The sequence below is a fragment of the Capra hircus genome, chromosome 25, assembly GCF_001704415.2.
Source record: "Capra hircus breed San Clemente chromosome 25, ASM170441v1, whole genome shotgun sequence".
Taxonomy (NCBI): domain Eukaryota; kingdom Metazoa; phylum Chordata; class Mammalia; order Artiodactyla; family Bovidae; genus Capra; species Capra hircus.
In genome coordinates, this window is record NC_030832.1 from 36,421,626 (window position 1) to 36,445,404 (window position 23,779).

At 53.5% G+C, this 23,779-nt stretch overlaps 1 protein-coding gene across 1 annotated transcript; it reads left to right on the top strand.

Moving 5' to 3' along the window:
* NAT16 (N-acetyltransferase 16 (putative)) lies at positions 550–22,942 on the top strand. The gene is given in 13 exon segments (XM_018039993.1): positions 550–662; positions 806–896; positions 1,443–1,583; positions 1,999–3,023; positions 3,613–3,798; positions 20,250–20,335; positions 21,390–21,485; positions 21,488–21,631; positions 21,633–21,992; positions 22,278–22,343; positions 22,452–22,661; positions 22,663–22,802; positions 22,804–22,942. Coding segments are annotated over 9 exon segments (1,392 nt in total). The 5' UTR covers positions 550–662; positions 806–896; positions 1,443–1,583; positions 1,999–3,023; positions 3,613–3,647.

The window sequence follows — 23,779 nt, forward strand, 5'->3', positions numbered from 1 at the left end:
ATCAACACTTGGATCTGCATCTGAGGGTAGGAATTCCCTGGTAACTCAGGTGCTAAAGGCATCCCTGCTGGCTGAGATGTAAATAATCAACCTGGCATGCTGGAGACCCAGGTTCCATCCCTGGATCAGGAAGATCCTCTGTTGAAGGGCAAAGCAACCCACTCCAGTATTCTTGCCTGGAGAATCCCATGGACGGTGGAACCTGGCTGGTTAGAGCAAAGTCCATGGGATCGCAAATAGTCGGACACGACTGAGCAGCTTTCACTTCTTCAGCTGGTAAAGAATCCACTGGCAATGCAGGAGAGTCCAGTTTGCTCCCTGGGTTGGGAAGGTCTTGTAGAGAATGGAGAGGCTACCCACTCCCGTATTCTGGTCGGGAGAACTCCAGGGACACAGGGGCCTGGCAGGCTACAGCCCATGGGGTCCCGAAGAGGCGGACACAACTGAGTGACTTTCACTCACCTCAGGGGGGAGCTAGCTGCACCCAGGGAAGGGCAGAGGAGGAGGTGTAGCCACGGCTGAGAGTGGGCCTGCCACTGTTCCGCGTTCCCTGGATCCTCCTCCTGCCGGTCCTCACGCTTATCCACACCGACGATGAGACCCGCTTCTACCTGCTCTGTCCCCAGTGCCACCACAGGCTCAGGCCCCGGCATGGTCAGGAGGTGAGAGTCCCAGGACGGGACCTGAACTCTTGGCTGCCAGCCTCGCACCCAGGCTGGACTCTGTCCAAGTGAATCCCTCAGGAGAGAAGGGGACGTAAAGGCATCTCAGCGACCACCCTTCTTGACTGCTCCTCTGCCCACAGTGGCGACCCCGATTAGGTTACAAGGAACCAGGGGGCCTACTCCCGCGCAGGTGGAGCCACGCACGCAGTTGTTCCAAGAGCTCGGGGCGCGGTACGTGTCCCCACCCACAGGCACCTCCTCACTTAGGTAACTACTGGCCCCCTAGTGACTCTGGGCAAGGCCTGAAATGAAAAGTGGGAACATACTTGTGCCACTGACATGTTTGACCTTGGGGATGAAATACCCTCTCCAAGCCACGTCTCCTTGTGGCCTTGCTATTCCCAGAGACCCACAAATGGACAAGGGCGCTTGTCCAGGATCTTTGAGATCACACAGTTGAGGCTGGGACCCAGTGGGTGGGCTCTCTGGATTCTTCTGCAACCTCTGCCCCACAGGATTTCGGATGCATCTGGGGGTGGACCTCTGTGGCACGCTCCCTGCCCTGCCTCCCTGCCCTACCCAGTGGCCGGCCTGGACTGACCCACTGGAGAAGTTCATGATCAGTGTGTAGGGAGGCCTGAAACGTCTGGGGCTCTGGACCCAAGAGTCTCCACATCCACACAGCCCCTGCAAGAGATCCCCGGAGGCCACAAGGGTTTGGCCACTAGACCAGAAAGGCTTCCAGGACTCTTAAAAAAACCAGCATTCTTTTTCTAGAGTCCTAGAGCCCTGCTGGCAGAAGCGGAGCACCAGAGAGCCTCCACCGCCCAGCCGCCCTCCCCTACTATGAAAATCCTGCCGAAACAGTGGCTAGAAGCACCGGACAGCTACAAAGACGTGCTCTGTTGACTCTTCTGGGTGAGGGGAGCAGGCTGTGGGGTCCATGATGAAAGAAGGGAAGGGGGAGTGTGGGGAGAAAAACGCTAGAGACCCCCACCCCATACCTGGATGTGAGGGGCAAAGGGAGGAGGGGCCAGAAGTCAGCTGGGAGATGCCCAAGGATCTCATCTGTCAGTATGGAGGGGAGACGTCATCGTGGTTTCACAATCCAGGTCATGTTCCTTTCTCGTCTTCCCCAGGCCCTTTCTTTTCCCTTCTTGCCTTCTTCCTCCTCTTCACCTCCAGCTGGTTTTCTCTGATCTCTACGTGGTGTGATTCTTTCTGGACCAGGACACAGCTCCCCAAGGTTACTAAACAAGGGCCCGGTAGTGAGAGGTGATAAATGGTGTCTATAGTAATTCTTCCCCCCTTATCTCTCTGCCCACGGTGGAAGGCGTTATCAGTGGTTGAAGAACTGGACTGCTTGGAAACACCTGAGAAATTATTTCCCCATTAAGGTAGCAGGTCACCCTCCAAGTGACACTCCACTCCTCCCGCTCCCTTACCTCCCACCTCCTCTCTCCTTCCCATGATGGATTCTCACCTCTGGCTGCTTACGTTCAGGTAACGGCGCAGGGGGTGGGATGGTGTTCCAGACTGGACCCTCATGCCTTTGACCCCATCTTAGACCCTAAACTCTCAGGTCTCTTGGTGGGGGCGGATACCCTTTCAGCTGGGGTCCTGCCTTCTCTGCTTTCTTTCCTTCATCCTGCCCCCTGCCGCCACAGCTGGTGAAAACAGCAGAGCTGCCCCCAGACAGGAGCTACATGCCAGCGTCCCGCCCACATGGGGTCATGGATGTTGAAAGCTTCTGTAACTCCTGGGCTGAGAGCACTGGCTCCTCCCAGCAGTTCCCAGCGTCTCGGTTCTCAGGTTCACGCTGAACGGCATGTTCCACCACCCAGTCTGTGGAGACCATGTTACGTCCTGCAGTGAGACCAGGGCGGAGTGACAGAAGGCAACCCCACCTCAATCCGGAAAGAGTGGTCCCCGCTCACCACCCAGCGCAGGCACTTGGCTTGAACATTGACCAGGCTCACCAAGGGGGTCAGGAAGGGGCTTTGGAGCAAGTGTCCTGCATCCTTGCTGGGAGAGGCGCTGTAGGGTACACAGACTGGGGCACAGGGGGAAGGAGTTTGGAAAAAAAGGTGGGTATCTCACCCTTCCTGAGCTAAAGGGCAGGGTGAGGTACTAAGGGTACAAGGAGGGGGTACTCACTGTTCCTGCACCCCCTCTTGTCCACAGGGCTATGTTCTACAAGCCACAAGAGCCTGGATTTTATTCTGTTGCAGCCCCAGCTGGGCCAGGCTGTGGTCATCCAAGTCGGGGCAGCCCAGAAGGCCCTGTATGCCATCCCAAGGAGCACTACCTCACCCTCTGGAATCGTAAAGGCTTCGTCCGCCTGGCACTGAGACACGGGTGAGCGGGGGCCCAGCCAGGGATGCCTTCGATGGTCAGAGCCTCACAGTGTGTCTGGGGAGCTACACTCTATGCCTACACACCCGCCCCCTGGAGGTGGACTGTGTGTTCCCACAGCTTACACGGTGACCACCTCTAGAGGGCACTCTGGGCAGACCTTGGGTGTTTGCTCCGTGCCCAGCCCTGGTGCCCATTCCCCAGGCTTCCTCCCACGCAGAGACACAGGATCACAGTGCAAATTGCTGGACCCTGGGGTTCAGACTCCCTCAGCTCACATTTTTTTAATGATACCCTCTCACAGGCAATACCTTGCATGTTTCTTTACTTGTGAAATAGATTTAACATCCACCTTGTCACCCACCTCTCAACACATTGTAGTTGAGACTGTATGAGAAAATGTATATAAGAAAGTAGAGTTTACATTAATCTTAAGAAATGTAAGTCCCTTCTTCTAGATATTTCTTTGGAGCACCATCATTTGCTTCAGATGGCCTCGGGAAATGGGAACCTGTTGGGGAGGAATGTGGGGACCCTCCGAGAGCCGCTGATCTGACCAGCCCTCTTCTCTCTTGTCACCCCACTTTCCCAGCGCCTTCCTGGTGCCCGTGTACTCCTTTGGGGAGAATGACATCTTCAGAGTTAAGGCTTTTGCCCCGGACTCCTGGCAGCATCACCTTCAAGAAGTTCCTGGCCATTTCTCCTTGCATCTCCTTGCGTCTCTTCTCAGCCAAGTCCTGGGGCCCGGTGCCCTTGGCCAGACCCATCACCACTGTGGGTGAGTGTCTGTCTCGAAGAAGGACTCCATCAACTGTGTGTGCAGCCGAGGCCCCTCCCCGACCTGTGCCCCCGTCCCTGCAGCGGGCCGCCGCATCCCGGTGCCCCACTGCCCGCAGCCCACCGAGGAGCAGGTGGACCACTATCACAGGCTCTACATGAAGGCTCTGGAGCAACTGTTTGAGGAGCTCTAGGAGAGCTGCGGCATCCTGGCTTCTACTCACCTCACCTTCATCTAGCCCTGGCCTCACCCCTCCCCACCTCACAGCACCCCCAACCCCTGATCCCAGTGCCTGAGCCCCCCACCAACTGCCATGCTACTGTGCCAATAAGAGCCAGTTCTCTCACCACTGCTTGGTAAAGTCAGACGCTGGCAGAGCTCAGGCTCTCCCTCTGGATGTGAGGATCAGTTCAGTTCAGTCGCTCAGTCATGTCCGACTCTTTGCAACCCCGTGAATCGCAGCACGCCAGGCCGCCTTGTCCATCACCAACTCCCAGAGTTCACTCAAACTCATGTCCATCAAGTTGGTGATGCCATCCAACCATCTCATCCTCTGTCGTCCCCTTCTCCTCCTGCCCACAATCCCTCCCAGCATTAGAGTCTTTTCCAATGAGTCAACTCTGCATGAGATGGCCAAATTACTGGAGTTTCAGCCTTAGCATCATTCCTTCCAAAGAAATCCCAGGGCTGATCTCCTTTAGAATGGACTGGTTGGATCTCCTTGCAGTCCAAGAGACTCTCAAGAGTCTTCTCCAACACCACAGTTCAAAAGCATCAATTCTTCGGCACTCAGCTTTCTTCACAGTCCAACTCTCACATCCATACATGACCACTGGGAAAACCATAGCCTTGACTAGACGGACTTTTGCTAGCAAATGAATGTCTCTGCTTTTGAATATAATATGTAGGTTGGTCATAACTTTCCTTCCAAGGAGTAAGCGTCTTTTAATTTCACGGCTGCAATCACCATCTGCAGTGATTTTGGAGCCCAAACAAATAAAGTCTGACGCTGTTTCCATTGTTTCCCCATCTATTTCCCGTGAAGTGATGGGACCAGATGCCATGATCTTCGTTTTCTGAATGTCGAGCTTTAAGCCAACTTTTTCACTCTCCTCTTTCACTTTTATCAAGTGGCTCTTTAGTTCCTCTTCACTTTCTGCCATAAGTGTGGTGTCATCTGCATATCTGAGGTTATTGATATTTCTCCCGGCAATCTTGACTCCAGCTTATGCTTCCTCCAGCCCAGTGTTTCTCATGATGTACTCTGCATAGAAGTTAAATAAGCAGGGTGACAATATACAGCCTTGACGTACTCCTTTTCCTATTTGGAACCAGTCTGTTGTTCCATGTCCAGTTCTAACTGTTGCTTCCTGACCTGCATACAGATTTCTCAAGAGGCAGGTCAGGTGGTCTGGTATTCCCATCTGTTTCAAAATTTTCCACAGTTTATTGTGATCCACACAGTCAAAGGCTTTGGCATAGTCAATAAAGCAGAAATAGATGTTTTTCTGGAACTCTCTTGCTTTTTCCATGATCCAGGAGATGCTGGCAATTTGATCCCTGGTTCCTCTGCCCTTTCTAAAACCAGCTTGAACATCTGGAAGTTAATGGTTCACATATTGCTGAAGCCTGGCTTAGAGAATTTTGAGCATTACTTTACTAGCATGTGAGATGAGCGCAATTGTGCAGTAGTTTGAGCATTCTTTGGCATTGCCTTTCTTTGGGATTGGAATAAAAACTGACCTTTTCTAGTCCTGTGACCACTGCTGAGTTTTCCAAATTTGCTGGCATACTGAGTGCAGCACTTTCATAGCATCATCTTTCCGAATTTGAAATAGCTCCACTGGAATTCCATCACCTCCACCAGCTTTGTTCATAGTGATGCTTCCTAAGGCCCACTTGACTTCACATTCCAGGATGTCTGGCTCTAGGTGAGTGATCATACCATTGCGATTATCTGGGTCATGAAGATCTTCTTTGTACAGTTCTGTGTATTCTTGCCACCTCTTCTTAATATCTTCTGCTTCTGTTAGGTCCATACCATTCCTGTCCTTGATCGAGCCCATCTTTGCATGAAACGTTCCCTTGGTATCTCTAATTTTCTTGAAGAGATCTCTAGTCTTTCCCATTCTGTTGGTTTCCTCTATTTCTTTGCATTGATCGCTGAGGAAGGCTTTCTTATCTCGTCTTGCTATTCTTTGGAACTCTGCATTCAGATGCTTATATCTTTCCTTTTCTCCTTGCTTTTCACTTCTCTTCTTTTCACAACTATTTTTAAGGCCTCTCCAAACAGCCATTTTGCTTTTTTGCATTTCTTTTCCATGGGGATGGTCTTGATCCCTGTCTCCTGTACAATGTCCCGAACCTCTGTCCATAGTTCATCAGGCAGTCTATCTATCAGATCTAGGCCCTTAAATCTATTTCTCACTTCCACTGTATAATCATAAGGGATTTGATTTAGGTCCTACCTGAATGGTCTAGTGGTTTTCCCTACTTTCTTCAATTTAAGTCTGAATTTGGCAATAAGGAGTTCATGATCTGAGCCACAGTCAGCTCCCAGTCTTGTTTTTGCTGACTGTATAGAGCGTCTCCATCTTTGGCTGCAAAGAATATAATCAATCTGATTTCGGTATTGACCATCTGGTGATATCCACGTGTAGAGTCTTCTCTTGTGTTGTTGGAAGAGGGTGTTTGCTATGACCAGTGTGTTCTCTTGGCAAAACTCTATTAGTCTTTGCCCTGCTTCATTCCGTATTCCAAGGCCAAATTTGCCTGTTACTCCAGGTGTTTCTTGACTTCCTACTTTTGCATTCCAGTCCCCTATAATGAAAAGGACATCTTTTTTGGGTGTTAGTTCTAAAAGGTCTTGTAGGTCTTCATAGAACCGTTCAACTTCAACTTCTTCAGCATTAGTGGTTGGGGCATAGACTTGGATTACTGTGATAGTGAATGGTTTGCCTTGGAAACGAACAGAGATCATTCTGTCATTTGTGAGATTGCATCCAAGTACTGCATTTCGGACTCTCTTGTTGACCATGATGGCTACTCCATTTCTTCTAAGGGATTCCTGCCCACAGTAGTAGATATAATGGTCATTTGAGTTAAATTCACCCATTCCGGTCCATTTTAAGTTTGCTGTTTCCTAGAATGTTGACGTTCACTGTTGCCATCTCCTGTTTGACCACTTCCAATTTGCCTGGATTCATGGACCTAACATTCCAGGTTCCTATGCAACGTTGCTCTTTACAGCTTCAGACCTTGCTTCTATCACCAGTCACATCCACAACTGGGTATTGCTTTTGCTTTGGCTCCATCCCTTCATTCTTTCTGGAGTTATTTCTCCACTGATCTCCAGTAGCATATGGGGCACCTACTGACCTGGGGAGTTCCTCTTTCAGTATCCTATCATCTTGCCTTTTCATACTTTTCATGGGGTTCTCAAGGCAAGAATACTGAGGTGGTTTGCCATTCCCTTCTCCAGTGGACCACATTCTGTCAGACCTCTCCACCATGACCCATGCATCTTGGGTGGCCCCACAGGGCACAGCTTAGTTTCATTGCATCAGACAAGGCTGTGGTCCGTGTGATTAGATTGACTAGTGTTCTGTGATTATGGTTTCTGTGTGTCTGCCCTCTGATGCCTTCTCGCAACACCTACCGTCTTACTTGGGTTTCTCTTACCTTGGACAAGGGCTATCTCCTCATGGCCACCCCTCCTAACCTTGAACGTGGAGTAGCTCTTCTCGGCCCTCCTGCACCCACGCAGCCACCGCTCCTTAGGTCCTTAAGCCTAGCCTTAGGTCCACGTAAAATCATTTGCTCAAATAGAGAGAACTGTTGTGAGGATTAAATTATTAAGATTTAAGGACTTAGTACAGAGGTTGGTTATATGAGCCAATGAATTTACTACAATCATCACCTTCATCATCACAGTCAGGGCATGAAGGAAAGGAGATGGTCAATTGAAACAGTCTGAGCGACCTTATGAGGTCATAGCATCCTTTGACTTGTGTCCATCCTATTTGCTGACTGGCTTTGTCTGGATCCATGACTTAAAAGAGAAGAACTTATTCAAATGTAACTGAGTGCAATTCTGTCTTCTGCCATCTCAGAGTTTATTCAGTGGAACAATTTTTCTTTTGTCACTAGATAAAAATCTTGGCAGTCTTGTAACTTATCTGGGCCCTTCTCAGGTGATAGATGAGTTCTACATTCACTAATGCTGGTACCTAGAAAAGCTCAGTGGGATTAGCAATCAACACTTCGATCTTCATTAAGGACAGAAATTTCCCACCTAGAGCGAGGGTGAGTTGGCTGCAAGCAGGGGGTGAGAGTCGGGGGGGGGGGCACATGCTTGGCCAGAAATAGAGGCAGTGGAGGGGTGTTGTGCAACCCCCTCACTAGCTAGTGAAAAGGGAGCCCCCCAAGTTCTTGATTGCTCTGTCCTAAGGAAGCAATGTGTTCTCTGGGTTCCAGGTCTTTGAAGCTAATTTCTTTTCCTTGTGAGTCTTCTCATGGGTTCTTTGGAGTTTTCCCTTAAGGTCCCCTGGGAACTTCCATACCTCAGCACTGGTCCCTGGTTTTCTACCCATGGATTCCATGTAGGTTTCCCTGTAGGAACTCCATCACTTTCCCAGGTCAGAGGATGAGGAGAGAGATGGGAGAGAGGGATGGGAAAAAAAAAAAAAAAACAGCTCCAGGCTTGGGCATCCTTGGCCTGGATACACTTGGAGGGCATCCACTTGTCCACCCTTCTTTCTTGGGTGGGCATATACAGTCAGCCACTCCATTTCTCACACAAGCACAGCCCCTAAACACTGGGGACATCTCCAGGTCCTTAGAGTCTTAAAGCCGTTCACCACCAACCTGGTTGACTTCCCCTTTGCAGGTAGGGCTCTAAAAATCCTCCCCAAATCCCTTTCTCTTTCTTCTCCCAACTCTGATCGTATGATGGGGAAGGGGCTCAAGAGTTGCTTTCTCAACCATTGGCTTGAAAACACTGCATGTGATCTGGTCTGGCCCTTTTTGGAAAGCAGGACCTAGTTACTATATGTTCATGAAGAGCCCAGACTTCAAGATCAGCATTGTATGCGTTTTCCCCTGGATTCTTACCCTGAGAGGCAAATGGACTCTCTTCAGTGAGAACCAGCTACCAAGAGCTGGGGTGGGAGGATCAGATCTTCCTCCAAGAAGCCCCCTGCCCTTCTTCCCCGTGAGCAGCAGGTGCCCTTCTCTGAAGCCGTGGGGTTGTGCCAGGTCGTAGGTGAGTAACGAGACCTTTGTATAGGAGTAGGGGTTGGGGCAGTGGCAGCCCGCTCCAGTACTCTTGCCTGGAAAGTCCCATGGACAGAGGAGCCTGGTGGGCTGCAGTCCATGGGGTCGCTAAGAGTTGGACACAACTGAGCGACTTCCCGTTCAGTTTTCACTTTCATGCATTGGAGAAGGAAATGGCAACCCACTCCAGTGTTCTTGCCTAGAGAATCCCAGGGACGGGGGAGCCTGGTGGGCTGCCGTCTGTGGGGTCGCACAGAGTCAGACACGACTGAAGCGACTTAGCAGCAGCAGCAGTAGGGGTTGGGGAGAGAGGAGGGGACTTCATCTCCCATCAGTTCTTTGCCTGAAATCCAAGACCAACAAAACTGGAGTTGCCGGGGTTGCGGGAGGGATGGCCCGAGTCTGGAGAGGAGGAGAAGAAGTCAAGGAGTCCAGTGAGAAAGTGAGACAAGCCCCGGAGGCAGAGATGTAATCAAAGCGGAAAAGTGTTCCCAAGACCTGTGATGCCAGTTGAGCAGGTTTCTTAGAAAAGGGGCCAGATTTGATCTCAATGGAGAGACAAGGGTCTGAAGGGGACATGACCCTCCATGGAAAGCATCTGGGTCGGGGAGGGGCCACCACATGACGCAGAAAAGCACAGGAAGGTCAAGATCAGGCTTCTGGGTCTGGAAGGGAGACTTGGCATCCAGAGGTGAGTGGGCCAAAGAGGATGTGTTGTTACTGCTGAGGGTTTTGGGAAGTGAGCTGGGTCGCGAAACTTGGAAACACGACAGGTGTGCCGCTCCCTTTAACGTCCCTCCAGGGTCCACTTGAGTCAGGTAAATGCCACTTGCTGATGACTAGTCAGCTTGGCATCCTGTCCCATGTGACCAGTCACAGGCTGCCTCCTCCACCACCATCCCCCTTCTAAGTGTGCCCTTCTCTCCAGGAAGCCGTCCAAAACAGGGAGGAAGCCATGGGCCATGCTTCTCACCCATTGCTGAGCCTCCCCAGGCAAGCTCTGCTGCCATGCTCTGACCCCAGCCTCTCTAAGGGTACAGGAAATGTCCCCTCACTCCCTTTTCCCTCCTGTCATCTGGCTTTCTAGCCCTCCCGCAGCAGACATCTGTGTTGGGTGAGACTTGGTCTAAGGAGCTGCAGCCTGGCATGGAGAAGGGTAGAGAGTCCCGGTGGCAGGGCCCTGGCACAGCCTCCTGCTGGTCCATGCAGACCACAGACCACATCTGGGCAAGGGGCACAGCTTGCTGGACTGAGGTACCAGGCAAATCATTTCAAATGGCTTTTCTTTTTAGAACACTTTGGGGAGTGATGGATGTGCTCACTGTCTTCTTAAAAAACTATGCATGTTTATCTGTTTATTTGGCTGTGTAGAATCTTAGTTGCAGCATGTTGATTTCAGCAGTTCTGTGCTCAGGCTCTTCAACTGTGACACACGAGCTCTGCCAGGCCAGAGTTGCAAGTCTCAGGAGTTGTGTGGGCTTAGCTGCTCTGCAGCATGTGGGATCTTAGATCCCCATCCAGGGGTCCAACTTGTGTCCCCTGTATTGCACAGTGCCTTCTTCACCACTAGACCACCGGGGGAGTGCCCAGAATGGCATTTTGCACATCAGTCCCAGCAGCTGCTGTCATGTGGGTTCCAAACTTGGAACGAAAGCCCCTCAACTCAACTGTCAGCCTGGCCGATGGATTCAGACTCAGGCCCAGGCCCTCACAGGAATCAAGATGAAACAGAACAAGTTTGAGCCCAGGCCTCAGAGGAGGCAGCTTGGTCCTTCTGGTTCCAGCCTCCAGGTCCTGGGTCCTCAAAGAAAAGTGTGCCACGTGGCTGCCCTGGTGCTGTGTCACTGATCATTTTGGGGGAGCAGAGATAGGACAGCGTTGGATGACATATATTTCCAAGGAGAGGCTTGACAAAGAACCTGGGTTTGTGGACCCAGAGTGGTCCACGGACCATCTCAGCACCGATGGGGAAGCACTAGAGAGAAAGGGCCACTGAGTGGTCAGCACAGAAAGAGCATCCAGCAGCGAGTCCCACAGACCTGGCACCAGCAACTGACCGTGACCTTGGCCAAGTCACTTAACCTTCCAAGCTTCAGTTTCCCCCTGGTACCGTGGAGCTGCTTACTTCAGAGTTGTGGGATCTTTAAACTTTTTACTGAAATATAACACAGTGAAGTGACAATGTTAGTCCCTCAGTCATGTCCAACTCTTTGAGACCCCGTGGACTGTAGCCCGCCAGGCCTCCTCTGTCCATGGAATTCTCCAGGCAAGATACTGGACTGGATAGCCATTCTCTTCTCCAAAGGATCTTTCCAACTGAGGGATCGAACCTGGGTCTCCTGCATTACACGCGGGTTGTTTTGTTTTTAACCATCTGATCTGTCAGGGAAGCCCCTCACCGGGAGACCTGTGAGCCAAGTCACCAGGCCACTAGCTGAGTTTCTCATCGACTGAACTTGCACAGGATGGTCCTGGGAAGTGTGTGAGGTGCACTCGAGCTTCTAGGACAGCAGCTCTGGCATCTTTGTGTGTGGATTGAGGAGAACTGTCACCCACTGGCTCCCCCGCTACACAACCCTTGGATTTCTCTGCTGGGTGCCTGCCCACTCACCCAGCAGGGAGCCAGGAACAAACATCTGGAAGGCATTTGAGAGAAAGCAGAGATGAGTCAGCACGGGGAAGGGCTTGCCTGGAGTGGAGCCTTTAGAAATGGTAGAGGAGTTGACCCAGAAGGCTGGAGGAGGTTAAGGGAGATTAGAGCATCTTTACAGCTGTTTGGGAAGCTCCAGCCCCAGATAGAATCCCGCTGGGTCAGACTTCAGCCCTGCACCCGGGGCCATGCCCACTCAACCGCTGCACATGCAAGCCCCGATGTGGGCTTCTCCCCACTTCTCCTACTGGTCTTTTCATCTGAGCTCTAGCCCTGTGTGTCCTCCCCAACTGCTCATCCCTCTGGCCCCAAAAAGCCAAAATGTGTGTGTGTGTGTGTGTGTGTGTGTGTGTGTGTGTGTGTGTGTGTGTGTTAGTCGCTCAGTCATGTTCAACTCTTTGTGATACCAAGGACTATAGCCTGCCAGGCTCCTCTGTCTGGGGAATTCTCCAGGCAAGAATACCGGAGTGGGTTGCCATTCTCTTCTCCAGGGGATCTTCCTGACCGAGGGATGGAACCTGGTCTCCTGCATTGCAGGCAGATTCTTTACCATCTGAGCCATCAGGGAAGCCGAAAAAGCCAAGCTATCTACAGGCAAAGCCTAGAATCTTTGTATCCAATGAGCTCTATACCCTGTACTACCTGCTGCCATCATTCAACATCAGACAACAGACAACATCAGACAACATCATTCCCTGGTTCCATGTTGGGGATGCCAGAATCACCTTCACCTCCTTCCTCTCTCTGCACCTTCCAGAACACCAGTCACACTTCCTGGCCTCCTGGCTTCGTAGCTTTCTCTTACTCCAGGCCCCCATCCCTCCCGTGGACTTCCTCTGTGACCACTCTTCGGTGAGCAGAGGTCTTGCCTCTCATCTCCCATCTAACTTCTTCTCACGCTGGCAAGAAGACAGATGGCTTTTCTTAAAACACTGCTTTCATCGTGTCATTGTCCCCACTCACTGGTGCTGGCTCCTCACTGTTAGAAGGTATGAACTCCTTGGCACAGCATTTGAGACACTCCACAAACAGAGCCCAGCCCAGACACACAAAAGTACTGTCTGCTTGTGTCTGGGGTTGCATCCACTGAGACGTGGTCTTTGTGCAAACTAGAAAAGGAGTTTTCCTGGGCAATAATAAACATTTGCTGTGTGAGCATTTCTTTGGGGAAATGTACCTGCCAGGTGCATGGAGAGAAGATGGATCACTAGACTTCCTAAAGGATCTATTCTCAGAGCCATTAATGAGCTTCCCTGCACCATTTCTCCTCCCGTGTATCTCAGTAATGACTCCCTGAACTCTGTGAGTTCTCCTCCGATCTGGAAGAGCCTAACTTACGAATCTAAGCCTTATTGTCGTACTGCCACAAATCATGTCCGCCTCTTCGCAACCCCGTGGACTGCAGCATGCCAGTCCATATCCTCCGTGACCTACATGCAGGATGCCGAGCTCCTCTGTCCTCCACTGTCTCCCAGAGTTTACTCAAATTCATGTCCATTGAGCCTGTGATGCTATCTAACCATCTATCTCATCCTCTGCCACCCCACTTCTCCTTTTGCCTTCAGTCTCTCCCAGCATCAGTGTCTTTTTGAGTTGGCTCTTTGCATCAGGTGGCCAAAGTATTGGAGCTTCAGCTTCAGCAGCATTCCTTTCAATGAATATTCAGGGTTGATTTCCTTTAGGATTGACTGGTTTGATCCCCTTGCCTTATAAGCACAGCCTTTTGGCAGGACGTCTTCCCTCTCTGACATTCTTCGTGTAGCCACCAGAGGGCAACCTCTACTCACAAGGCAAATCTGTCACTTTGTTGCTTAAAGCCGTTGGCTGACTGGCCAGTCCCAGTCTACAGGATGGGTGCAACCCAGCATTGCTTGTTCTTGCAAAGCAGGCTGTTTCTCAGCTCTGGGCTTAGCTCAGGTTTCCCTTCCCGCAGGAGGGACCCTGCCCTTCTTTGCTATCTGGCGAGGAGTTTCTGAGTTTCAGTTTGGGTCTCACTTCCAGTATATATCCTTTTACCTGCCAACCTGCCAAGCTGGTCCAGGACACCTTCCCCTCTGCATCCACGCTGCACTTCCTGAAGATCTAGCACTGTCTTCTATGTTGCTTTAAAATATCAATTTACAAAAGAGCTGGATAGCTTCAGCGTTAAGAAGAACAATAACTGCGTTGGATTGCATCACATTCCTTTGTGTTTTAGTCACTAAGTCGTGTCTGACTCTTTGCAACCCCATGGACTGTAGCCCACCAGGTTCCTCTGTCCTTGGGATTTTCCAGGCAAGAATACTGGAGTGGGTTTGTCATTTTCTACTCCAGGGGATCTTCCCGAGCCAGGGATCAAACCCATATCTCCTGCATGGACAGGTGGATTCTTTACCATTAAGCCACCTGGGACGCCCTAATGCATTACATTAAGCTTGCTTAAAATCCATGAGTTCATAATGGTCCTGAAAGTTAATAATTGATCACCATTGAAGGATGCTGGGGAAACATCACATTATTTTAAAAGTTAACAAATAAAGGGAGAAATTCAAGCATTTATCCGGTCTTTCCATCACAAACAATCTCTGAGAGTAATCATAGTAAAAGAGAACAAGTTTCCTTTTATAAGCATATTCCAGTTCGGGGAGGAGGGGAGAAAAAACAGAAAGAACAAGAATATCACTATTTGCAGCCCCTAACAACTGATTGGATTTAAATCTTGAGCATTCATATCTGAGAAAATTCCAATAATGCAACCATATTTGAGCCTTTTATAGAAGAATGCCGGAGAAGGCAATGGCACCCCACTCCAGTACTCTTGCCTGGAAAATCCCATGGATGGAGGAGCCTGGTGGGCTGCAGTCCATGGGGTCACTAAGAGTCGGACACGACTGAGCGACTTCCCTTTCACTTTTCACTTTCATGCACTGGAGAAGGAAATGGCAACCCACTCCAGTGTTCTTGCCTGGAGAATCCCAGGGACAGGGCAGTCTGGTGGGCTGCCGTCTATGGGGTCGCAACAGAGTCGGACACGACTGAAGCGACTTAGCCGCAGCATAGAAGAATGCAGCACCACCTATAGATTGGACAGGAGAGAACTGGAACTTTGGGAAACTTTCCATTCTGATTGGTTGAGAGAACTGGAGGTGGGTGAAAGTTGGACCAATCCAAGCATTTCTGATCACAGAGGGGAGGCTTCAGGAGAAAGGCGAGGAATGAGAGTGGCCTCTCCATTCTGCCACTGGTGACTTTTCCCCCCATCTTTTAGCTTTTTGAGGTCCTTTCGCATGAATGAACATATTCCACCATAACCGCAGCTTTATGAGATGCATAGTGTGTTAGCAGCTTCAAAAATCAGAAATGGGGGAGACTTACCTATTGGCTTGCTTGGCTTTGAGCTGAAGAGATGACTCTGATCCCTTTAACTCTTGGGGTGGCTTTTCGTGCGGAAGTCCGGGAACTCTTTCAAATCCTCCATCTTGTCACATTAGCTCAGCCAATGGGATACGATTACCAGGTTGCAGAGCAAACACCTTGGAAAGCGTGAAACTAGAAAGAGGTAGGTGAGAGGTCAGCTTTGGTGGGAAGAGGGAGCATGGGAGCTGGGCAGGAGGTGGGAGGAGGGACAAGGCAGGGTGTCCCAGCCTCAGTAGCACTGTGCGGGTTTTAAAGGACGTTCACATCCATCGCTTTCCTGGCTCCTTGCAGGTACAACTGCAGGTGTTTTACCTCACTTCATGGGGGTGGGGAGCCCCCACCAGGAGTTAAGAGTCTGGGCCACTAGCTTGTTAGAGTCAGAGGCGGCCCTGCAGTCCCTCCAGCTCCGATCGGCTCGCTGGGCCCTTCCTTCCACCCACCGGGGTCAGCCCAGGAGCCCGGCCGTGCGCACAGAGGTCTGTGTTCGTGTACTCGGATGCCCACAGGTGTCCCTGGAAGTCCACAGGTGTACGGCCCCGTGCACTCGTGCTGCCCCGTGGGGGCCTTGCGACCTGACGGCGGGAGAGATGCCCGCGGCTGAGTGGAGCTGGGCGAGGCTGCTCGGCGACCCCGGGGAGCGGGGGTCATCCGGCCCAGAGCAGGCCTCGCTCTGCTCCTTTCCGTGTCCCGCTTCTGCCTCTTGGGGTCTCCTCCCTTCCCAACCGTCTTGGGTTTCCCGTTTCCCCTGTCGGTTTCTCCGACCCGGGCAGGGTGTTCGGCTCCGTGTCCCCTTTCCAGCTGCTCTTACTAATCTGGCGGCCAGAGATCGGAGAGCCTGGCTGACTTTGCTGGGGGCCCTGGAGAAGGGGAACTTGAGCGGCGGGGCGAACTCCCGGGACCGAACTTAAAGATGCTGCTGGCACGATGCGATAACTCTGTCACTCCACTCCACCAAAACTCAAGACACCTCCCCACCCTCAGTCCCGCTCCCCACCGGGGACAAGGGGAGGGGGCCTCATCTGCAACGCTAGAGGCCACCCAGCTGCGCCCACCTCACCGCCCAGGGCAGCTCCGCTTTCCCCCGCGCCCCGCCACCCCATCTCCTGCCCCGCGCCCCAGCCAGCCCCCGGCCGCAGCACAGTCCGCTCCAGATCCGCGCCGGGTTTCCTTCGCATCGCTGGGGTCTCCGCCCCTCCGAGCGCCGCCGCCGGGGCCGAGCCGGAGCGTAGCGGCGGGTGCCACCCGCACCGCCCGAATCCCGAAGCGCTGGGAACCCGAGCCCGCGAGCCGGTCTGAGCGGCGGTGCTGACCCCGCCTTCTATGAGAACTCCGAGTCGGGACCGGACGGCGCGGCCGGATCCCCGCGCCTCATCGGAATCTGACCCTCGGAGCTCCGAGGGGACCCCTCTCTTTGCGGCCGGCCTCGATCGGCTTCTCAGCACCCCGGCCCTGGCCCTAGCTCGGGAGAGGTAGGGGGATGCAGCGGGGCCTGGGGGCGGGAGGCTGGAGTGCTCCTCCCCCGCGGGATGGGGACAGCGGAAGGCCACGCCCCCCCCAGGAGAAGCAGGCCGCCGCGCCCCCTACTGCCCAACCCCTGCCAGTCCCGGGGATGATAGTAACTTGAGACCCGACTTTGTTCAGATGTTCAGAGGCGCCTTCCCTCCTTCACCCCATCATCATTTGGCTCCTACCGTTCCCCAGAGTCTGGCAGTGTCCGGGGGTACCCTTGCCAAGTAGCTTCCTTTGGGATCTCCCTGCCTCCTGCTTCCCCAACAGACCGGGACGACCCTCCAGTACAGCACCCCGTCTCCATGATTCTGGCCCTCTGGGGCCCCGGGCACCCCCCACCCAGCTCCACGGTCTGCCCCATCCCCTGCCTCTGCCCCCACTTCACCTTGTCACCTCCTACTTGACCCCTTTCCCCACCACACACCCGCTGGGAGAAGGGGGTGTGTCAGTCTGCTTTCTATTTCTGATCTCCTTGGGGAGGGGGTGCAAGCTAGGAAGGTTTGTTTGTTTTTGTTTTTGTTTTTTCTTTTTGCGTCTACTGGGCTCTGAATCACCAGGTGTCTTGTCTGTGACTCATTATCCGTGCCCCCCAGATCCTCTCTTGATGGCCTTTGTCTCCTTTCTGGCTCAATTCTGATCCTTGTCTCTCTTTTCTTTGGGCGCTTCGTGTAGCCGCCGTCTCTTTGTCCCTGCCTTTCCTCTCTCCGTTTGTCTTCCAGCTCAGAGAAGCTGCGACCTCAGCGGCATTAATATTTCAGGTGTGCGGGGTGAGGGAGGAGGGGAGAGGGGATTGGGCTCCTGGCATGCCCAGGGATGACTACAGTTATCCTCTCACCAGTGTGGATCATTCATATCTATGGGACTGAGAGAATGGATACAAGGATGATAAGGAGAATGCTGCCCCCTTTCCTGGAACCGGGCCCGGGGGGTGCTTGGACTACATCTCCCATAGTGCCCTGGGGCATAGGGCTGCCTCCGCCTCTGCCTCCACACCTAATGGAAGTTATAATTCAAGGAGCCAGGTTGGAGGGTGGGAATGGATCAGAGTGTGTAACAAGGGTTGTGGGGGCCAGCTGGTTGTTTTGGCTTGGCCTGGACTCCCTAACGCACTTTGACCGCCGCACCCACCTCCCCCAAGGCTTATGGACCTTGGAACCTCTCCATCTCCTGCAAGGGAATAGGAGTAGAGAGTGCTGGGGAGAAAAGAAGCAGGGTGGCTGGGCAGGCTCCCTCTCCTTCCCTGTGGCCCTGGGAATCCCCTCCCCTTATACATGTCCATATCTGAGATGTAGACACACTCTTTGGAAACAGTCTCCCCGTCTTGAAAGAGAGAGGGAAACCAACGTCCAGTTGCGTGTGCGGCTGTCTCCAGGTGGCTCACATTCTGCCCGCTTTGGGCAGCAGTGGAGAATTGTTGGAGTTATCACTGAATTGCCAGCTTGTATCTTCCAGGGATTCAGGAACTGCTGGTGAGGTTGTCTGGAAATCCAAATAGGAGCCTCAAGCTAACCTACTCATCTCTGGGACCCGTCATTCCTAGACCCTGGCATGAGGAGTCTGATTGATCTCATTTTTGGCATAGAAATTGCTGACAGTGGAGAGATGGCAGTGAGGGTTCCTCTCGCAAGCTCATCTCGTTCTGAGTCAGCTTAGCCCTTAGCACTTGGAACCTTTGACTCCTGCCAAGGACCCAGTCTTTCCTATCCTTGCTCTTCAGGCTGGGGTCAGAGATCTCCCCACTGACCTCAGAGCCAGGAAAATGGAACTTTTTGCCTGCCTTTGCCCAAGCTGAGTCACCTTAGGCAAGATCTTAACCATCTTGGGCCTCGATTGATTTTATCTCCATGAAAGGATGGAGCCAGATGGTCCCTGATGGCCCTAAGATCCTAAGATCCTCTGAGCCTGTGCTTCCCCTCCCCCTTTTATGATACTGGCCTGAGCTATCTGACCACACCCTAGCTTACATGGCAGAGCCTTGAGCATCAACATTAGACTGAAAGAAAAAAAAAAAAAGGAGATGGAGCCCTTGTTTGAAACTTGCTGGTATAGGAAGCACATTGTGTTTACATAAGCCATGTTTGCGATATGGAAACTAAACTGAAAGTGAAAGTCGCTCAGTCGTGTCCACCTCTTTGTGACCCCATGGACTATGCAGTCCAGGGAATTCTCCAGGCCAGAATACCTGGAGTGGGTAACCGCAGGGGATCTTCCCAACCCAAGGATCAAACCCAGGTCTCCTGAATTGCAGGCGGATTCTTTACCAGCTGAGCCACCCCTTGCTGCCCTTGCTGGTCCCATCTCCCAAACCCATGTCATGTTCTATAAGGCTGAGGCAGCCCTGTGCCCCAGGGCACTATGGGAGATGTAGTTCAAGCACCCCCTGGGCCAGGTTCCAGGAAAGGGGGCAGCATTTTCCTTATCATCCTTGTATTCATTCTCTCAATCTCAAATTAATATCGCCCCCCACAAAGTAGCTGGCATGTGTGTGCCCTGGGATGTTGGTTACTGAGGCTTATGTAGGTTACATGAGGGAACAGTTCTACCTGGCTGAGAGAGGAGGGGATTTGATTGGCTTATTTTGTTGGTCTGGAGAAGAGAGGTCTAGCAATGAGGAGTCATCTGGCCTTGGGCAGGGAGCTTTCTCTTTGGCCCTGCCCCTGAGCAGGAGGGGGGAAGAAGAATTGGATGCCAAAGGCGTAGCAGATACACAAGGTACTGACCCAAAAAGGAGACTTGGAGGAATGGGAAGAGCAGGGGCAGCCTGAGTGGGACATGAAGCAAGGATCACAGGAAGAAATTTCCAAAAAAGAAGAGAGAGAGAAGGGAAGGGACTGCATCTCTAGAGGTGAAGTCAGTGGGGAGAGGGCATAGGTAATCTTGGCGAATATTTGTTTGCTGAAGCTCCAACAGAGCTCTTTTCAAAATAATCACCTAGCCCTGGAATGGAGCCAAGTCTTCCTCTGGGAAAGGAGGGAACAGCCTCAAAGAGGAAGGAAAGGGCGGTTTTGATTACCCTGAGAGGAACGGCTTGACATTTTCTAATAGAACTGTCCATCTGTCCACTCCTTAGTTTATGTTTGAATATGTGGGGTGGGGGGCACTGGGGCAGCGATATGGAGAGATCTGATGTCTACACCCCCACTCTTTGTTCTGGAATGAGCAGCAGTGGGAGCCGGGGCAGTTGAACCCTCTCCTTCCCCTCTTTCTGCCAGCTGGGAGGAGCCCTGGAGGGAGTGGAGGTGACGGGAATTTCTTCACCTGTGTTCTGCAGAGAGGTGGTGTGGCCCTTGAAGGGGGGTGGGGTCCCTCTATTATCCCCCAGGGGCCTTCTGTTCTTAATCTCAGTTCTGGGGGTGACCAGGGTGATCAGGGATGAAGGAATTCAGGGGGTCCTGAGTGTGTGAAGAGCATCCCAGAGGGTGGATCAACGCAAGATTGGGAGCTCTAGGAGGTGGTGGTGGGAGGGGAGCTGCCCGCCCTCTATTCCCAGGGTCTGTGAGAAGAGAAGGGGTGTTTAAATAGGAAGGGCTTGTGTGGATCGCATGGAGGGGGCCTGCTGCGGAAACGGAGGCGGGGGGGGGGGGGGCTCTGACCCCCGCACTGGGTTCTCTCTTTTCTGCAGGATCATGCATGACACTGGAAGCCAGCAGTGATGGAGCCACCTCAGAGATTTCTAAGCCCGAAAAAGACATGGAGCCAGATGCAGAGGTATGCTCAGAGATCCCAGGAGGCCAGGGCTGAGTCCAATCCCAGATCAGGGCTTGAGGCTGAGTTCAAGCTCCTAGGCTAGGGACTGAGTCAGGACCTGAGGCCAAGGCCAAGTCCCTGGGTCCAAGCCCAGTTCTGGATCGGGGAATGAGGCCGAGGCTGGCCCTTTGGACTTCATGAGGAATTTCGCTCAGTCGTGTCTGACTCTTTGCGACCCTGTGGACTGTAGCCTACCAGGCTTCTACATCCATGGAATTCTCCAGGCAAGAATACTGGAGTGGGTTACCATTTCCTTCTCCAGGGGATCTTCCCGACCCAGGGATCGAACCCGTGTCTCCCGCATTGGAGGCAGATGCTTTAACCTCTGAACCACCACGGAGTGGCCACAGAAAGGGAATTTGAAGAGGTGTTGGCCATCTCAGGTGTCTGTATGTGTTGGGGGCGGGGTGAGGGGGGCATCGACGGTGACCTTGACTACCTTCCCAGCCGCTTCCACAGCTGGCTCTAGGAGGAACCGGTGAGAGCCGAGGGTTCGGGAGGCAGGTGAAAAGGGAGTCGGGTGCATGGGTCTTGGGAGAGGACGAATGGAGCCTCTCCTCGGCCCTGGACCGTTTGCTGAGGAAATAGAATCGGCTTTTGGAACCAAAGAGTAGGGCGTGTGAATCCAGGGGCCTGGTCAGTAACGGCGGGTGGGGGGGTGTGTAGAGCTTGGAACGGCGGAAGAACCCGAGAGAAGGATGACAGCTTCAGTATTTTAGGGTTCTTTTGAGGAGTTTCTGGGGGTAAGAACACACAAAAAGGGGAGCAGTCAAGAAGGAGGAGTCTGGGGATGGAAGCAGCCAGAATGGGGTCCGGACCCCTGAGTAGACTGAACTCTCCCAGCAAGAGAGCCTGGATACAGGGCTGGCTCAGAGATGGGCTGGGGGCGGGGCTAAGAGGCAGCGGGGCGTGGCAAGCGCCGGGGTGGAGCCAATGCGAGGGGGCGTGGCGAACGGGCAGGAGTCTGGAGCATCTCAAGCGGTGAAAGAGACGCCCGGGAATGATCTTTCTGCAGGCTCTCGAATCCGAGACCCGGGTGCTGAGGAGAGCTCCTTGGGCAGGTCACAGGACTGGCCTGGCGCCCCGGGGGAATGACGACGGAGTGCTCAGCTTGTGAGAAGAGGCGAGTCCTTTGAACGGAGAGCCCCGTCGGAGAGCAACCCCCCCCACACACACAATGGCCTCGGTCGCAGATCGAGAGGGAAGTCGGTACACGAGATCGACGCCGGGGAGACGGCGCTGGCGGAGGGACTGCGCAGTGGCGTCCCCGGAGCGCGGCAAGAGGGTGGCCCGGCTGCTAGAGCACTTCTGTTCGCAGCTGGTAAGAGACAGCACCCGGGGGATCAAAGTGGCACGACTCACCAGGGACGATCAGTTGGGGCCCCAGGAGCTGAAGAAATTCCGCCTAATCACCAAGCAGAACAAAGGAGCTCGGAGGGCCGGGCCTCTCCTCAAGGGCCTCCGGGCTTTGTCCCCTCTCCTGCAGTCAGTCACCGCCTTTCTTTCGCGGCCCGCTCTGCCCAGTGGAGGCGCCTATGAGCCCTGCCCTGGGAATCCCAGTCCTTACCCAGGCCTTGCTGCCCAGGGAAAATCAAACAGCTTCCACTTCCAATCTTTAAACCCTTGATCCTTACCCTGGGAGGCTGGAGCCCAGGCGTCCAGACTTCGTGACCCTGCCTCCCCTACATGGGTCCCGCCTCGGTCTAGGGACCGAAGCATCCTAATCTGAGCCTTTGTCCTTTACCTCCGCCTCCCCCATCCTACCGCGATCAGGGGCCTCCTGCGATCAGCTTCCCCTGATTCCACTGTTGAGGCCCACATCCCCAGTTCCCCTCGGGGAGCTAGGTATTCGGAGGCCTTGCCCCTGGTTCCTCCACGCTCTCACATGCCTTACCCCACCCAGCCTCGCACCGTCGGCCCTCCCCCGGGACCCAGATGGGAGCCCATGGGTGTGACTGTGGAAATGAAGGTGCCAAGAGGCGCCAGGCTCTCAGCTCTCCCGCCGCCCAGAGCCGTGCTCGCTCGTGCCCCACGCAGGGCATCCTTTTGGTCCAAGTCAACTCGTAGGCGCTGCTAGGCCTCCGGCGTCTTCTCGCAGCTGCCCAGGGAGGCCGTATGGAAGGCTGGCGGCGACCTGGCACGCCTCCCTCCTGCTGTCGCCCTCCTTGCAGCGCGACAGGAGAAACCATCCCAGGAGTGGCCGCCCTACTGGCCGAGTGAGAGTAACCTGCGCCTACTGGCGGCCAAAGGCCTGGAGTGGCGCGTGGACAGCCGCGCGCGCCCGCGCGGTGCTCACGCTGTGCACGCGCCCTTTCCGCATCCCTCTCGGCGGCGACAGCACGTGGCGCTACCTCCGCATCGACGCCTTCAGCAGCGACGGTGCGCAAAGGCAGAGCCAGCTTCTGTAGCATCTGTAGCTCCAGAGCCCATTTCAGCCTCAGCATCGTGTGCCAGCTCTGCCCGGCGCCCCAGTTGTGGTCACAGGTGGCTGACTTCCACCAGGCTCGCTGGGGGCTCGCGCTGGTCAAGGGTTACACTGAACAGTACTTGCTGGAAGCCGACAACTAAGGCCTCTCCAGTCGAGTTGGAGAGGAGAGAAGGTGCACTTTAGACCCACCTCCTTCCGCGGATCCCTGCCGCCCGCCCAAGCCCTGCCCCTACTGTTTTCAAGTTCCGCCCTGCTCTTGGTCCTCAATCTGTTGTTCAGTCGCTCAGTCGTGTCCGACCTTTGGCGACCCCATGGGCTGCAGCTCGCCAGGCTTCCCTGTCCATCACCATCTCCCCAAGCTTGCTCATATTCATGTCCAGTGAGTCGGTTTTGCCATCCAACCATCACGTCCTCTGCCGTCCCCTTCTCCTCCTACCTTCAATCTTCCCAGAATCAGGGTCTTCTCCAGTGAGTCGGCCCTGTGCATCAGGTGGCCAAAGTATTGGAGCTTCAGCTTCAGCATCAGTCCTGCCAGTGAACATTCAAGATTAATTTCCTTTAGGATTGACTGGTTGGATCTCCTTGCAGTCCAAGGGACTCTCAGGAGTCTTCTCCGACACCACAGTTCAAAAGCATCAATTCTTCCTCTCTCTGACGCCTAACCCGCGGTCTGTTCCTCCCTTCCCTTTTCCCCTTACCTCTCTGCCATCTGGACTCTAGCGCCCCCAAATGCAGTTGCCCACACCTTGATCTGAACCGCCGAGTTTGGGGGAGCCACTTACTGTTACTGTCCACCCATCCTCTTTCCCGGCCAAAGAATGAGTTCCTTCACAACTTCAGAGCCTTTCCCAGTCGGTGCCCCGGCCTAGGAATGTACTTTGCTCTTTCCGGCTTATCCCTTCTGCCCCCTCTTGGAGGGAAGCTGGCAGAAGTGCGCGCAGCGCCCAGCGCCCAGCCGACAGCTCAACCGCCCAATT